General features: G+C 38.3%; 1 protein-coding gene across 1 annotated transcript in view; it reads left to right on the top strand.

Annotated features, from left to right (window-relative positions):
* PTPRZ1 (protein tyrosine phosphatase, receptor-type, Z polypeptide 1) overlaps positions 1–16,080 on the top strand; it is a 60,170-nt gene that overhangs the window by 20,890 nt on the left and 23,200 nt on the right. The window contains exons 9-12 of the mRNA XM_008935613.1: positions 1,769–1,812; positions 2,506–3,466; positions 9,770–9,914; positions 15,682–15,773. Of these exons, the coding sequence (XP_008933861.1) occupies positions 1,769–1,812; positions 2,506–3,466; positions 9,770–9,914; positions 15,682–15,773 (1,242 nt within the window). The remainder of the gene's footprint in view (positions 1–1,768; positions 1,813–2,505; positions 3,467–9,769; positions 9,915–15,681; positions 15,774–16,080) is intronic.

Raw genomic sequence — 16,080 nt, 5'->3', positions numbered from 1 at the left:
GGGAAATAGTTAATTTTTTTGTCTTCTATCATTTCTTCATCTGTCATAAAAGTGGGCTATGAAAAGAACTCTACAAAACTTTCTGACTAATGGTTTAATTATTTTATTTTAAATGTAAGCTATAGAATAATCAATATGTGTTTCCACAAAAAATAAACAAGCTTGTTCATCAACCTACATCCATGGGTTGTTTTTTGAAGGGTGCGGTTCTTCTCCTTGGTTGAGGGATGTTAGCAGATTTCTATAAGCTTCTCTTAAATCAAAACCTCAGCAACAGGCTTAACAGAACTTCTATAAGTGTGTGTCTCCAATCTTTTGACAAGTACATTTTCTCTGATTGACTAAATTTAAATAGGCTTTGTAAAATGCCTGAAGATTTAGTGTTGCTAATATATATTTTCTTTTATATATATGTGTGTTATGTTAATGACTCTCCAGGGAGACAACAGCAAGAAACTGTAGTTTTCTGCTGGTGGAATTTGAGCGCACATACCCTACTGGATACTGTGGGACAATCAGCATGCTTTACCTTTCTGAGTCTGATTAAAGCTCGACTCAAGAGTAGTGACCATAGAAAGAACAGACAGAGTTCCTCTGTGATAGAAAGGTCTTTCAGCGAAGTCTGTAATAGAGTACATAATACATGATATAGGTCTACTGTGGGAAGATTTTCAAACTAATGTCTACAATATTTGATTTATATCATTGAGAAGCCAGGGAATATCACTATCTCCTCCACCCCTTCCTCCCTTCCACTCCCTTCCCCACCCTGCCCCGGAGCCTCCTAGGCTTCCAGGAGTCAGAGGTAAGATAATTTTTCTCTATCTTGTTAATGTAAGGTTCATGCAGTACTTAGTAATTTATAAATGTTTGTCACAAAAGAACAAATTATTAATATTTTGTGCAGCATTGTTTAGTCAAAATGTGTTTACATGGTATAATCTACAGATAAAACTGTGTGAGCTTGTTAGTTTGATAAACTTTTATCTAGTGTGTGTTGCATATAATACATCTCTGTTTTGAAAGGTAGACACAAACAGACCAAAGAGAATACAAATTAAGTCGTAGATCCCATTCTGACTTTGCAGAGACAAGAAGTGTGAAGATGTCATCTTCATACTAGAGTATTGAGAAAACTTCATTTGGGAATTGTGGAAGAAATGCAGACATGGAAGTCTGTGATGCTCTTGTTAGAACTGCTCCCCAGGCTAAGACACTGGCATTTTCACTTCGTGCCAGTCAGCCCTCAGAACATGTTCTAGCACTGGTGTACAGACAGAGTGCTAGAACATTCATGGGGAGAAAGCCTTAGGAAGATTTAAAAAGCAAATAGACCTTTCTGTGGACCAAGGAGTCAGTAAGATGAGTTAATGCTGTGGAAGGGCTATTTGTAAGTTTCTTCCAACCTGCTTTGAAGCCTCTCTTCCTGACTGCCATCAGAAATATAACACTGGATTGAGAAGGAAGGTGAGAGACTACCTCTGAATTTAAGAGAGGATTTTCACCTGGGCCACAGGAAATTCATTTCTTGATCCTGCTTCACCTTATGAAAAGTGGAGAGAGAGGCCTCAGAAGCCTTTAGAGTAGTTCTTCGCAGAGCACCTAGTCCTCAACCTAATTGGTTGGGCACTTCTCCAAATGCAGTCGTGTAAAACATTTTAAACTGTGTCTCAGTAAATGTATTAATCAATCAGATAAATCCTTGCAGAATTAATAATTCTGTGAATTTAAAATGTTGGATGATATGGTGTGTATTTTTGTTTTATAGAGGCTGACCTCATTCCTGAACTGAATGAAACTGAAGAATATGAGGTATAGCATTCATTTTTTTTCAAGAGGGTGTTCAAATACACACATTTCATACCTACACAGATTTTTCACAAGGTATCATTATTCATGTTCAGCAAAGCAAATTATCATAACAGGGACTAGGTGGTATCACTCGGCAACACTGTTGTGAAACTGCTGCATTCATGCTGACCATCCTGAAATCTTCTTTTCCAGAAAACTCTGGAGATTCAGCAGATGTAAGGACAGGTCATAAATACATTTTACAAATTCTGTTACTATGGCAGTTTAATAGATGTCAGGATATTAGTGCAAATCTCTAAGACATTCTGACAGCAAGAACTTCTTTTTTTCATTGACAAGTGCTGCAAATACGGTTACAATTTATTAGGAAAGAGGTAGAACTTCTATAGTATATAAATACTACGAGTCTTTTGGTCTCTCAGAGTAATAGTAATACAATCTTTAAGAAGTTGTGATGACACAGGCTCTTTTTTAGTGTATTGCAAATAAGCAATATTTCCAAGGGAGAAGAGGATACCTGTTCTTGCAGCTATATATTTTGTTTTAAGACCTACAGTCTTCTCAGGTGTTGTCTTGTTTTGCCTCTCTTGTTTTTATGGAGCCAGGAAAACGTGTTCTTGTGGTTTTGGTTACATTTGTGTACAGTGTCTATAAATATTTTTAATTGTCTTCGGCTATGATATTTTTTCAAAGGATGAAGTTGATGAAAAGGAAACAGAGGTGGATGAAGAAACTGCACTGAGTCCTAGAACTGACAGTACAATAAACCAAATGAGGAAAGATTTCCAGGTGACTACATCCAGCTACAGTCAGGAAAAAATTGGAACACAATCCAGTGAAGCTAAAACAAATAGTTACTTAACAAGAGAAGAGGAATTGAATGGTAAGGATGATGTTTTCAAAGCAGTTTATTACCCTACTTCTCCACCTGCTAGTGAAACTTCTGAAGAAGAGGAAGATCCTTTTTTGGAATCCCGAACAATTACTGGAATACCTCCTCTGCTCATTGACTCCACCAAAGGTGTAGAAGACGAATACATCTACCTTTCTTCAGGCACTGAGCCAACAAGAATAACCACTACTGGTCAAAGTGGTGAAGATTACTTATTGTCTCCTGTTACACCTCATGAGGAATCCGATGACTTTTGGAGTTCGGTTCCTACTACGTCTTCAGCACAGCTGGTTACAGAGGAGACCTCCCAGGAAGACACTCTTCCTTCAGGAAGCCCAGATAGAAGCACGCATACTGTTCTTTCTCAAGGCCCTATTAAGTATGTTTCAGAAGGTGTAGCGCCCTCAAGCTCTGATGAGCCTCCAGAGCATACTTCTGCCACTGAGGGAAGCGTGTGGTCCCATAACGCCACAGATCTGAGGAGTCAGTCTGTGGGTACATCGGAGAGCAGGCAGTTGTCTCAGACCAGTTACACTGATGCTTACGTAGAAGGATTAAAGCCAGCTACAGTGCCCTATTCCAGCAGCCCAGTGGTTTCACAGGACACTTCAGATGCGGATTTAGAATTGCCACATTATTCTACCTTTGCTTTCTCCTCTGCTGAATTATCACCTCACTCTGTCTCTTCAAGCTCTGGAGAATATGGTTCTGCTTCTGCTGCCAGTGAGGTACTCTCTCAGACAACTCAACCAGTCTATAATGGTGAGATACCTCTTCAACCTTCCTACAGTAGTGAAGTGTTTCCTCTAGTCACCCCTTTATTGTTTGACTCTCAGATGCTCGACACTACCCCTGCTACATCAGATAGTGATGTGACCTTGCATGCTACACCTGTATTTCCCAGTGTTGATGTGTCATTTGAACCCACCCTGTCTTCCTATGATGACGTACCTTTGCTTACATTTTCCTCTGCTTCCTCCAGTAGTAAAATGTTTCACCGTTTGTATACAGTTTCTCAAATGTTTCCACAAAGTGCCACTCCAGCTGTTGCAAGTGATAAGGTGTCCCTGCATGCTTCTTTGACATTGGCAGAGGGTGATACATTAATACAGCCAAGCCTTGCTCAATATGCTGATGTGGTGTCACATCAGACTACTCATGCTGCTTCAGAGACACTGATATTTGGTCATAATAGAACTCACATACTTTCTGAAGTTGAACCATCCAGCAGTGATTTATATATGCATGTACTGTCTACAATGTCTGAACTTCCTTATGCTTTGTCTAGTACTGTGGGCTCCCTCCAAAGCTTTACTGTTTCCTATGACTCTGCAGAATTTGTGCATGATTCTGTTGGCATATATCGTCAAGATTCTTTATTTAGCAGCTATAGCAATGTACTGGTGCATAAACCTTCTTCTGTAATGTCACAAGCTGATACTTTGCTGCAGCCTACGCACTCTCTATCTAGTGAAACGGATTGGTCTGAAGCATACTCTGGTAGCGAGTCCCTTTTGCCTGATACAGATACTTTGACAGTACTTAATGTTTCTTCCTCTGATTCTGTAGATGAAATTATGTATGAATCATCTGGGTTTAGTGATGTTAATAAGATGCTTCAAAAAGGTGATGTTATATATGGAGATGAGAGAGAACTGCAAATTTCCTCTTCTTTAAGTGAAATGGTTTCCAGTGCTGAAAGTAAAACGATACCTGAACTTTCTACATCTGTTTCTAGTGATGATGTAATTAAGCAGAATATGTCTCTGCAAGAAAGCCTGCTTCCTGTTTCTAGCACAAAGGGAATCCTTCCAGTCTCTCTTGCTTTTCCCACTACTAAGATATTTGATCATGGTATTAGTAAACTTACAGAAAATCACCTTTCCGTTCAGCCTGTGCATGTTGCAACTCCAGCCTTTGATGACACTGTGCTTAAACCTATGCTTAGTGCAAGCTCAGATCAAGCTCTCTCTGCCCCTGCTTATAGCAAAATGTTATCCTCGACTCAGCCGTACTTTTATGAGACCTCAGCTACATTAAATAACGAAGCGTTACTGCAGTCCTTCCAGTCTCCTGGCAATGGCACTCTGCTTAACACAGCTGCAGTTGTGCCTAGCGATCCAATATTGGCTGAAAGCTCCAGGGTTCATAAAGATAGTTCTACATTTGACCAAATATTGCATCAAGTGGCACCAGCTTCTGCTACAACCGTAACCATGCTGCGTCCTACATCTGCACCTTCTGCTGCTGATACGTTGTCAAACACTTTTAGTCAGCCCACAGCATCACTTCAAGGTTTATCCGTTTCTTACACAAGTAAGGAATACGTTTCATCCAGTTCGTTTAAGAGTGAAGATGTTCAGAAGGTTCTGCGTTCATTGTACAGTAGCGAAGTTTCGTTCCAGCTGAGCAGTGTAGAAAATACCGGTGCCTTGCGGCCCCCAGCAGCGAATGCCGTAACGGCTCCCTTCCCCACAGGTGGTGCACTGCCACCTGGAGCTACTCCTGCAGACAGCCCTAGCTCTTCAAGTGTTTTTGAAAGAAGTGAGGCTGCCAGTGTCGCTTCAAGTTCTACACTTGGTTTTGATCCTGTTCATGTGCCTGCAGTTGTGTCTGAATCTGACGTGCCCATCCGTCACACTCTTCCTTTACCAAACGTGCATAGTTCTGTTACGGCTGTTCCTCCCAAAAGTGAGATCCCTGTAACTTTGAGTAGGTTGCTGGTTCCTTCTAGAGAATCCTCTGGGTTGCCTCCCAGCACTGTGTCCAGTACCGATTTGTGGCCTTCTGTAGTTGAGGATGACTACGATGAATATGATGATGGCTTCCCTGTAAGTAACTGTATCTCATGCACTTCCTATAGAGAAGCTCAGGATATGGTAGTAGAGGAACAAAATACAAAGGTAAACAATAACAAGGATCATAATAACCTAATTATAAGCTCACGTTCTGAGAAACCTGAAGAAGAAGAGAAAATTTCGACTGCTGCCTCAGTCAGTCAGATAAACCATGCTGCGGACAGACGTGATGATACATCCGTACCAACTGTGGTGGCAAGTGTGACACCTAAGGAGCACAACGACCCGACAGTTTTGGAGAACCACAGTCAGACTGCTAGTATCCCCTTGCAAAACACATCAGAGTCTAAGTCTTGGGCTGTTTTTACAACTGATGAAGAAAGTGGTTCTGGCCAAGGTACCTCAGATAGCCTTAATGATAATGAAACGTCAACAGATTTCAGTTTTCCTGACCTTAATGAGAGAGAAACTGAAGGGGCAGTTGAAGCAGGTAACTCAGAATTAACTCCCGGATCATCACAGTCATCAGCCTCATCTGTTAATAGTGATCACTCATCAGTATTCAACATCTCTGAGGCAGGTTAGTTATGGATAAGTCTAATGAATACCATGGAAAGCTCTGAGGGGATATTTTTGTGCCAATAGAGAATGAGAAGGTTTATCTACATATAATAAAAGGAGAACAGTACCAGTGGGTGTGATTAAGGAGGCACTGGGGAACAGGGGGTGCATGCTGAGCTGGCTATCTCGTGAATGCTACTTCTGGCTACTTAAAACTGCACCTGAAGTATTCTTCAGAAAGAAGATTCATGCTCTGCTTTTGGATAGATGCGTACTGTCAGCAAAAGTTGGGTGGTGCACAGTCTAAAACCAGAATTTGTTTCAGTGTTGATTGGATAATTTTAGTTTCAAAGGTTTAAGAGGGACATAAGTTCTTTGTACAAAAACAAGCGCTGCCCTTGTGGAAATGCACCAGAGGAGACCAATCCTCTGCTAAAAGAAACATACCTCTCAGATTCTTTTTTTTAACTCACAGCAGCACATTTCCTCCTTGTGTTTTGTGTTGTATTTTCTAAGATGTATTGAGCAAGGAAGAAGATGCTTCAGTTTGATGCTGATTCATCTTGACTCGTAAAAACATTCATTTTCATTCTTACTCTGTATGCCACCTTCAGATTATAGTGAGAAGCAGACTTTTGTGCCAGATTAGCATATTTCCAAAATACATAGAATACATGGAATGTACGTTCTCCTGTACATGTTTATATTTAGTGCTGTTTTCCTATTTAGTCCTCTTAAAGTCAGCGAGAGTATTTGCTGTGATTCCAAGGCTAAGGTCCGAAGGCAAAAATGAACCTGGCACAGAAAAAAATTTGATAAATATAGATTATTTCCTGTGTATTTAAAAGTGCATTTTGGAAAACTTGAAGTATTCAGACATGTAATTTTCATTGCCTCTTGTTAGAGTATTGAAAATCCAAGAGTAAAGTCAGAAACAGTCTGTGATGTTTAAAAGGAAAAAAAAAAGGTTAAAAAAGGTTAAATTGGTATTATAGAAAATAAATAGAACTTCTGTAAGTACTCACAGCATCTGTAGAGGGCAGTATCAATCAACTAAACCCAATAAGGTATGGTAATCAGAAAGCATGGGAAATTTTGAGCCAAATTCGATAAATACACAGTTAAATCACATGAGGTCGTATTACTCATGAGGAACAAAATACTAACACAAGAAGTGGTAAATTGACACTTTGTGTAGCTGGGGCTAGTAGAATGTGAAAAATAGAAAATAAAAACTAAAATAAAATAGAAAACATGCTGAAATTAGTAGGAGACCTAACAAGGTACATGTTATAAAACTGAATCAATAAATGAATTAGTTCAGGAGTTAAGCAGTTACCACATTGTGTAAAATATATAACGTTTCTTTAAAAATCAGCAAAAACAGTATCAACATTTCAAAATCTATATTACTAATGTGAATAGAGTGTTGCCATAACAGATTTACAGTTTACATAATGGGTGTTATTTGAATTTTTAATGATAATAACTCAAAAAGTATTATACATTACTCGAGTGCTAGTAGTACAACGTATTTAGAGTTCATTTTCTAGGTATTATTGAAAGACATTATACAGTATCATTTCATGTACATTATTTTTTCCAGTAAATGATGCCAAATACTGTCTTTTAATAAACTGAAAATTCTATGTGAGCATGTCTAACATGGTCTCCTGTAAATCAAGACATCTTTGCTTAACTCAGTTATAAAGAAATGAAACAAACAAAAAAAAAACGGACCAAAAGAGAAAAAAACTCTCAGCTGAGAACTTATTTATACAATACATTGAATTCACCAGCAATTGATGCAATGTCTTCTTGTGACCATTACAGAAAAAAATGTCATTTAAACTTTTTCCAGTCTTTGTAGTTGCTGATGCACAATTATGAACTAGGGCTTTCTTCATGAGACTCCTGTTGCTATCTAAACCATTCAACTTATGTGGAAAAACTGTAAGAGTAACTAATATAGATAAATATGCAAATGATCTGAACACGTCAGTTATTAGGGAGCAAAGAAAGCTACTGCAGATGCGATTGCCTTTTCATCTGCTCTCACTGGAGTGATGATCAAGTAGGCAAGTAACCCCCCATTACAGGAGAAGCCTGCTCTTCATTCCCCGTAGAAGGGTTCCTAGTAGGACTTGGTCATGCAGTTTGATGGAACCCTGTCATCACACAGCTAAGACTGGGTTTTACACTGTGAATTAGTCCAGAGTTAGATAAGCAAGTATGGGGTCCCTCAAAGGGATCGTGTTGTGATCTCTCATGCACACATAGTTTTTCTTCTGAAGTGAGTAGGAAATACTGCTTTTAACCTACTCACCAGGAACTCGGGGACAGATTTTTTCAAAAGAAACTTGTATCTGCAGTCATTTTGCCCACTGAGATACAGGATTTAAAAAGTAGCAATTGATTTGGGTGTCAGAGTCCTTTGAACTAAAAGCAAGAAGATGTGTGCAAGATCAGAGCCTAGACCTTTTTGGCATATAAAGTCCTGAAAGCCCCTAAACTCAGGAAAATGGAAGCAAACAGAGCTTCCTGGAAATCTGTACTGTGTGAAGCTGTTTGGGTTTTAATGTCCTCTTTAGAACATGTGACTCGCTGTCATCTTTTATTTTCAGATCCAACTCCATTCCCTCCTCCCTTACATCTGAAAGTTTTTTATTCATGTGGAATTGATCTCTTGAAATCCCAGTGAAGTGCAGTTGATCTCTATACACCAAAATTCCACTCCCATAGAGAACATTCATTGATTTAGGACTGTTCACAAAAGCAGAAAACATTCTCAGAAAATCTAGGAGTTTAATATTAACAAGTGCAAAAGTTCTCAATTTTGTGTTTTAACCCATATAATGGTCAGAGATCACAGTAAACTGCACAAATTGAAAAGAACCAGTCATTTTGTGTCAAAATTACAGTTCTAAAGTTTTTGCTTCCTGAGGTATGATCAAAGTTAAAAAACTTTTCCACCACTGTGTTCCCTTATTTAATGAGATTATAAAATACAGTGTTTTAATCTTCATACAGATTCCTATGCTCAAATATTCCTGTCACTGAGCATTACAGGACTGACAGAAAAGTGAAATCTTGACAGCATCTAAATAATAATATGATCACCTGTAAAGATGGAGGTAGGAAATTTAACTCTGTCTCCAGTACAGCTGAGGGAGGAAGTACTGGAATTAGATTCAAAGGAAGCAGGATGAATCTAGAAGGCAAGTTACAGACTGGGCATTGTATTGGAATACAGAAGGCTTAACCGCAGTACAACAAGCACTTAGGGACTATTGTAAGAAAATTTTCCTCTGAAACCATTAGCCAGAGAAGTGACAGTTTAATATCAAAATGTTCTTTACACATTCCAATATATATAGTCAGATTTCTTAACTCGGTTGGCTTTCAGCTAATAAACAGATTAAAATTTAAAAAACTTTCTTCTCCTATATTTTAACAACAATCTGCTGTTCTTACAAAAAGAAGTCTCCACTGCTGGAAGGCTGAGTCACATATGCTTGAACACTTTCCTTTACCTTCTATCTGCTTAATTTCTGTAAGCTGGTTTGCAAATGTATACACTTTCCACAGTACCTAGTAAAAAATAGAGGTAAGTGGTGTTAAGTAGGCTCATTATAAGACACATTCACTCATGCTGTGCATTTCTCAGAATTTAAACATGGACTGTTTCAATTTTCTCTGACTGCAGAGGCAAGTAATAGTAGCCATGAGTCTCGTATCGGTCTAGCTGAGAGTCTGGAATCAGAGAAGAAGACAGTTATACCTCTTGTGGTCGTATCAGCCCTGACTTTTATCTGTCTAGTGATTCTTGTGGGTATTCTCATATACTGGAGGTAAGTTGTTTTTTGGTTTCTGGTGTTTTTTTAGTTCTAAAGAGCTCTGATTTGAAAAATGTGATTTACATTATGGAGTTGGTTTAAAGGAGGGACACTGGACCTTGTTTCTCACAATCTCTTAATATTGTTCCCATTGCTGCAGTGACATAAAGCTGACAAAATAAGGTGGTTTCTGTCCAAAATGCTCAACTACAATTCTTTTTGGTTGCAGAGGGTTGAACTGTTGCAAATAGTTTATTTCCATATTGAGAAATTTTATTAAACAATTACTTGTGATTTTTAGCGTCTAGAGGCCAAGTGACTTAACAGCACTGGGAAGAGCAGGAGGAAGAAGGAAAATAGATCTAGTTAGCCATGTGACAGTGTGTGGCAGTGCTCAAGCCTTTGTCTCTGTTTCGTTGGTCCTAGATAAAGCCAGAGAGTCTTCCCAGGGACACGTCAGCTAAGACCTGGCAGGGCTTTCAGAATCCATTCACAGCCCTAACACTTTGTTGATTGTGCGTATTGACAGGGAGGAAATGCAGTGGTGGCCCAGAAGGGGAAAACAAGTTACAAAAGGTTCCTGCCGTGGAGATTGTTGCTGTTTGGTGATTCTAGGAACCTGATCCTGTTGCTGCTTCTGCATCACTAGAAGTAAACTAGCAGCAAGAAACAGGACCTTGCTCTTCAGGAGCTGTACAAACAAGGGGGAAGGTGATCCCAAACATCTCACAGATGCTTACAGAGCTAGTTTCTTCTTTTTCTTTTTTTTTTTTTACCCCTGTAGTCATTTCTACATAACCAAAAATATATAAAAGTAGTAAAGAACCAGGAACTAGACCCCAGATTGCCCTTTCTAAGCTACTGACTACTGGAATCTCTGGGCTGTGATGTGAGGGTTGTGCTTATTGACTCATTCTAGTCTCCTGACACTGGTTTTCTGTTAGCTCAGCAGGGTATGTCCCACATGGGGACAGAATACTTTCCATCCCTGAACAGAGTAGGCTTGAGAAATTGAATTCGAGCTTCCTTTGTTCCAGGCAAGTGTGGTAGTGAGTCAGCCAGCTTTTGGCAAGATTAAAGACACTTCTGAGTAATGAATTTTAAGGTTATCTTCTTTCCAGGGAAGTAGTTAATTGCTGTAAGAATTGCACAACACATTTCTTAGTTTCTCTTTGGCTGGATAGTTATACTATGCATCACATGATTTCCAGCTAACCACTTCCATACTGAGAACCCTTTTTGTCTCTCGTGTTATGCAACATGAACGTTTGTATTCATCTTCCAAAAGGTTTCATTCGTGATGCTAAATAGTATTTGAAATCTCTTCTGTTTGCAAAAGAACACCATCCATTTTAAGACTCAGATTGTACAGTGCAGTTCTAGTAATCCTACACGTTACAAGCTTGTTTTTGTCGAATAACATTGTGTTCATTTTGTATTCTTGCTCTGGGAATGAACAATTCTGTAACATGGGTCTTTCAAAATAAAACAAAAATCCCGTTAGCAGTAATATCTTCTTGACTTGAATTTAATCTTTTCTGTATTTCTTGTGTGTACTACAGAATAAAACACAGAGCTCTTTTTTTGTTAATCCTCAAGAAAATTTTCTTGGCATTATGGTAACACCAGTAACATGTTTCTTATTTCAAAGGAGTGAAACATAAACAGTATATATTGTAGGTAGGACTTCATGGTCCCTTGCAAAGGTGCCAGGACCCTCACCTCTTTTTAAAGCCTGGGAAAAATCAGAATGTAACTTCATTGCTATGCAGTTTTTATTAAGCCTAGAAAACATTAGTATAAATTCTATAAGAATCTTTATGGTTAAATTTAGTTTGTTTTGAAATAAATTATGTAAGCTGTCAAAGTTTCTTTTTATAATGTTGTTTATTTGGGCCAATTATTTTTACTTACTAAAGCTCATAAAAAGTTTAAGTTTGCAAGAAGTTATTCTATATTCCTCTGGCAACAGCACTTAAAAAATTACATTGGTGTATCCTAGCTGGATATTTGAGTGAATAGTGCTTTGAGTTGTTTCCACTATTACCTACTAATTTGAATATGCAAAATATGTGTTTAATACACAAATAAGTGTTCCTTGGTTCAAAATGCTCTCTACTGAGAGTGACAAGTTCCAGTTTCTCAAGGTTAAAAAAAAGCAAAATTATTTTGTTCTTCACTTGAATGACTTCTATCAGAAAAATAATTCTGTACCATCTGTTGTTTGGGTTTGGGGTTTTTTTTTTACATGAAATTGTTAATCAGCGCTTGAGGAAATTCCCCAGTCTCTTCACTGTCTCATTAGGCACAATTTCAATCATTCTGTGATAAAATATTCATTTTTCTGTCAGGGATGAAAACTTCTAAATGTAGTATTGGCTAAAGATTGTCTAACTGCCAATAGAAAAATATACAGTTTTTAGCTACTCCAGTTTTGTACCTCAAATCCCTTTTAATTCAAGACGTTTTCAAGCAATGTCATTTTCCTTTCTTTTCTTTAGCACGATTGAGATTATGGTGGAATAAACAGGGAGATTTTTTTTGCCTATTTAATGGCCTTGTTGTCCAGATAGATTTTTTTTTTTTTTTTACAGCTTTAGAGAGAATTTTCTGTCCAAATCTAGAGATCGATAGACTTTCAGTCTACTTGGCTGAGTCCCTGCAGCAGAGATGCAGCAGGGATATTTGAAGCGGGTGTTTGAAGCTCCTTTTAATTTCTAGATGGCCTTGTCATTCCTATTTTGCTGAATTAACCATATCTCTTAAGGTGGCTGAAATTGAAAGTTTCTCTATGCCAACATAAAATATACTGGAAATTGCTTATGCATGTGTGTACTGTTTCGGAACTATTCATAGAAGTGATCAATGAAAATAAACCTGATGCAATGATGTGTAGGAAGATGTCAGGCTGTTTGTGCAGATCTATTTTTATAATGGTTATCATAAAAAGAGCTTGGAAGATAGTAAAATGGTAACAGTTATCAGTGGGAGTTGTACCATGCAAGATCCTTTTTCAACAAATATATGTGAATCTCAGTAAGAGACTAGCTCTAATAATGTGAACAGCAACCTGCTAATGCAGCTGCAGCTACATTTGTCTCTGTAGACATACTGAGTATCAGCTGCCTGTCATAAAGACACCTAGAAGTTACATGACAGCAGTGCTTCAGAAATTACTAACTCAATGACAGACAATACCCTGAGTAGTCGATTAAATTTTAGCTTTCCTTTGGCACCCTACATCTTTGAAACACAGCTGCCAGAGAATGTTCATTTTTTCTGAAGAGCTGCTGCTCCATGCCTTCCTCAGCAGATACAGACACTCTAATTGGCTCAGTGGCTTAGCACTATCTCCATGTGTAAAGCGTGTGTTTGAAGAAGTGCAGTGTCTAAATTACAAATTACAGTTTTGGGTTGAAGATCTAAGTGCTGTAATGGAAAGTGTAAATTAAATAATCAGGTTAACATTGAGTGATGGGACCTTTGTCTGGAAGTTTGAAATAGTCATCACTTTTTTCCTTAACAACAAGTGATAATTAACGAGACATGGTTAGCGAGACATTAGCTTTAGTCGTCAAGGCTTTCACTGCTGCTGCAGGAGCAGATGGAGTACCTATTTATGAATCTTATTACAGGTTAAGTCAACTGCTATGAATTTGTCTCCCAAATGCGCCAAGGGTGTAATTTATATTCAGCCACAATTAACTTGTTAAAGATTAAAGATACGGTGGCTCAGTGAGGGCTAGTGAATGTACGGAATATTGCAAGGACATTTTAAGTACTGCTTCAGATGTAAAAGACATTATGCTAATTAAATTCTTTTTAGCTCAATCTTTTGTCAAGCAAGGTGATAAAACTCTGTAGTGTTAGTCCATAAACTTTATGTATGATCATCGTTCATAAGCAGTAGGCATTAGAGGGAGGACATTTTTTTTTTTAGAACTTTAGTGTCAGACTGATTGACACATTTGGTTGTTGCTCTTTTTAACAAGCACAGTACACCAGTATTCTCTGTGCTCAGCAGGCAGGGCCAGAACTTCCAAAAGTTTTTAGAGATTTGAAGTACTTGGATACTTGCCTGCGTCTCAAAGACGTTTCACACAGTCTTGAGACTAACTCTTGAGTATTATGGTAGCATTGAGATAGCCTCTCTCACCTCAGCAGCCACTGACTGTACTGTGGAGTGCTAATGTTAGAGCCTCTTTAAAATTAGAAAGGTGTTCCCGAGCACATCCTGAATGTGTTCCTGGTCTGCATCCACAATTGCCATTGCTAAGTAAAACTATGTACATCATGGATAGTCTTACTCCAAACACAGCATGCGAGACCAAAGCTCCTCTACAAACACCACCAATATGCTTTTAGAGGATTCTAGCTGGACTCCAAATTCAATTGTTGTGTGTATCTCCAGAACTATTTTGCGTGCCACAGTTTTGCCTTTGATGAAGCTGTCCATGTTTTTTTGTGTTGTAAGCAAATCTGCATTATACGCAGATAGAAAATTCCCAACACGTTCCAAGAGCATGGGCACGTTTCTCAGAGGCTTAAGTCAAATAAGCTTACCAACGTCTTTATGATCTACATTAATGATTCTGGAAAGAATGACAACATCCAGATATTCCCCGCCTGCTTCTCCAAGTACCTTCAAAATTTCTTTTTGATTACAAAAATTATATGAGGGGTTTTATTAGTGCAATGACACAGGAACAGCACAGAATTGAAAACAGTAATTACACCAAATAGCAAATGATTATGTCATAGCTTCAGCCAACAGCTTTGAAGAAGCAGTATCCTGTAAATATAAAATGAGATTAATATTTTTCTGATGCATATATTTCTTCTAAAATTTAATTATTAGTGAATAATATTTCAAACAGATTAAGTGACCCAGAGTAAAGATTGTTATTAGCTTGTCTAATCATATGGAGATTTTTTAATTAAGGAAGCTTTGCAATGCTTAGAGCAGCAGCTGGTTATTTAGTCCCTTGAATAGCTTGTAGTCTTAGCAGATGCTATTCTGCTATCTTCACATCTGGATTACAGCACAGATACAAATAACATTTTGGGTCATAGTTAAGGTTGAACCCATTTGTTTTCATACTTCAGTGTTTTTGCAACAAAGCTGGCATCTGCTGGAGTTATAAATTCCCCTGTTTGTCTGTCAATTCCTGGAAGTCCTCCTCTGTTAAGGTGTCCCTCAGTGTTGCAGTTACATCACGAAAAAATTGTTTAGTCTCCATCATAGCAGTTCCAGAGCCACCGCTTTGCCTGTTACAGGGCATGTTGTCTTTTATTGCATTTCTGTGTCTGCAGTAGGATATTTTGATGAATTACCTGAACTGGTCTCGTGCACTGCTCCATCTTCAGGCCAGCATAATCACATGAAAGGGAACAGTAATGATGTATGTGAGTGTGGATAAGCAAGGAAGACAGTGGCATTTTTTTATACTTGGAGTTGTGCAGCATCTACAGTAGCTCCTGATGCAGAGTTCCTCTTTCAGCTTTCACTATGTGTGCTCTGTGCTCTCTCTTCTGCCTCTGGTATAGGTAAAGATGCATGAACTATGTATTATACTGAATTAATGTAGTATCTTCAAGTTGTATGCATCATTTAGTGATATGTTGGGGGAATAGTTATATTATAGCATTAGTATTTGGCACTCCATGAAAACTGTTTTTCAAAACCATGATTTTCTTTCTTACTCAGTAGCACCAGAATTCCAAAAGGTCTCAGATAGTGTTTTGTATTTTGCAATATTTATTTATGTTTCTTCCCTTCTAGGAAATGTTTCCAGACTGCTCACTTTTATTTAGAAGATAACACATCACCTCGAGTGATTTCTGCTCCCCCAGCTCCAGTCTTCCCAGTCTCAGGTATTTTTTGTCAACTGCTCTGTGGATTGGTGCTAGCTGTTGGAAGATGCTGCTTTGTACATGTCCATATGAATTTTTCATATAGTGTAACATCTGTAAATCAGAGATTTGTACCCTCTTGTACCAGTAATACTAGTCTCTGCCTATGTCAAGTACACCTATGTTTGTTTCTGATATTCTCTCCTGTAGGTGACACAGTAGAGAAATACTCTCACCTTACAGAGTTGTCTCAAAGATACCATGTGCCTTTGAGCTATTTGAGGTGTAGAAATAAATAACTGCTTGTGTAGCCATCACAGCCATGCTA

This window comes from Merops nubicus, unplaced genomic scaffold (genome assembly GCF_000691845.1).
Source record: "Merops nubicus isolate BGI_N331 unplaced genomic scaffold, ASM69184v1 scaffold2772, whole genome shotgun sequence".
Lineage (NCBI taxonomy): Eukaryota > Metazoa > Chordata > Aves > Coraciiformes > Meropidae > Merops > Merops nubicus.
Note: the sequence above shows the minus strand (reverse complement) of the source record. Positions and strands in the feature narration are given on the sequence as shown.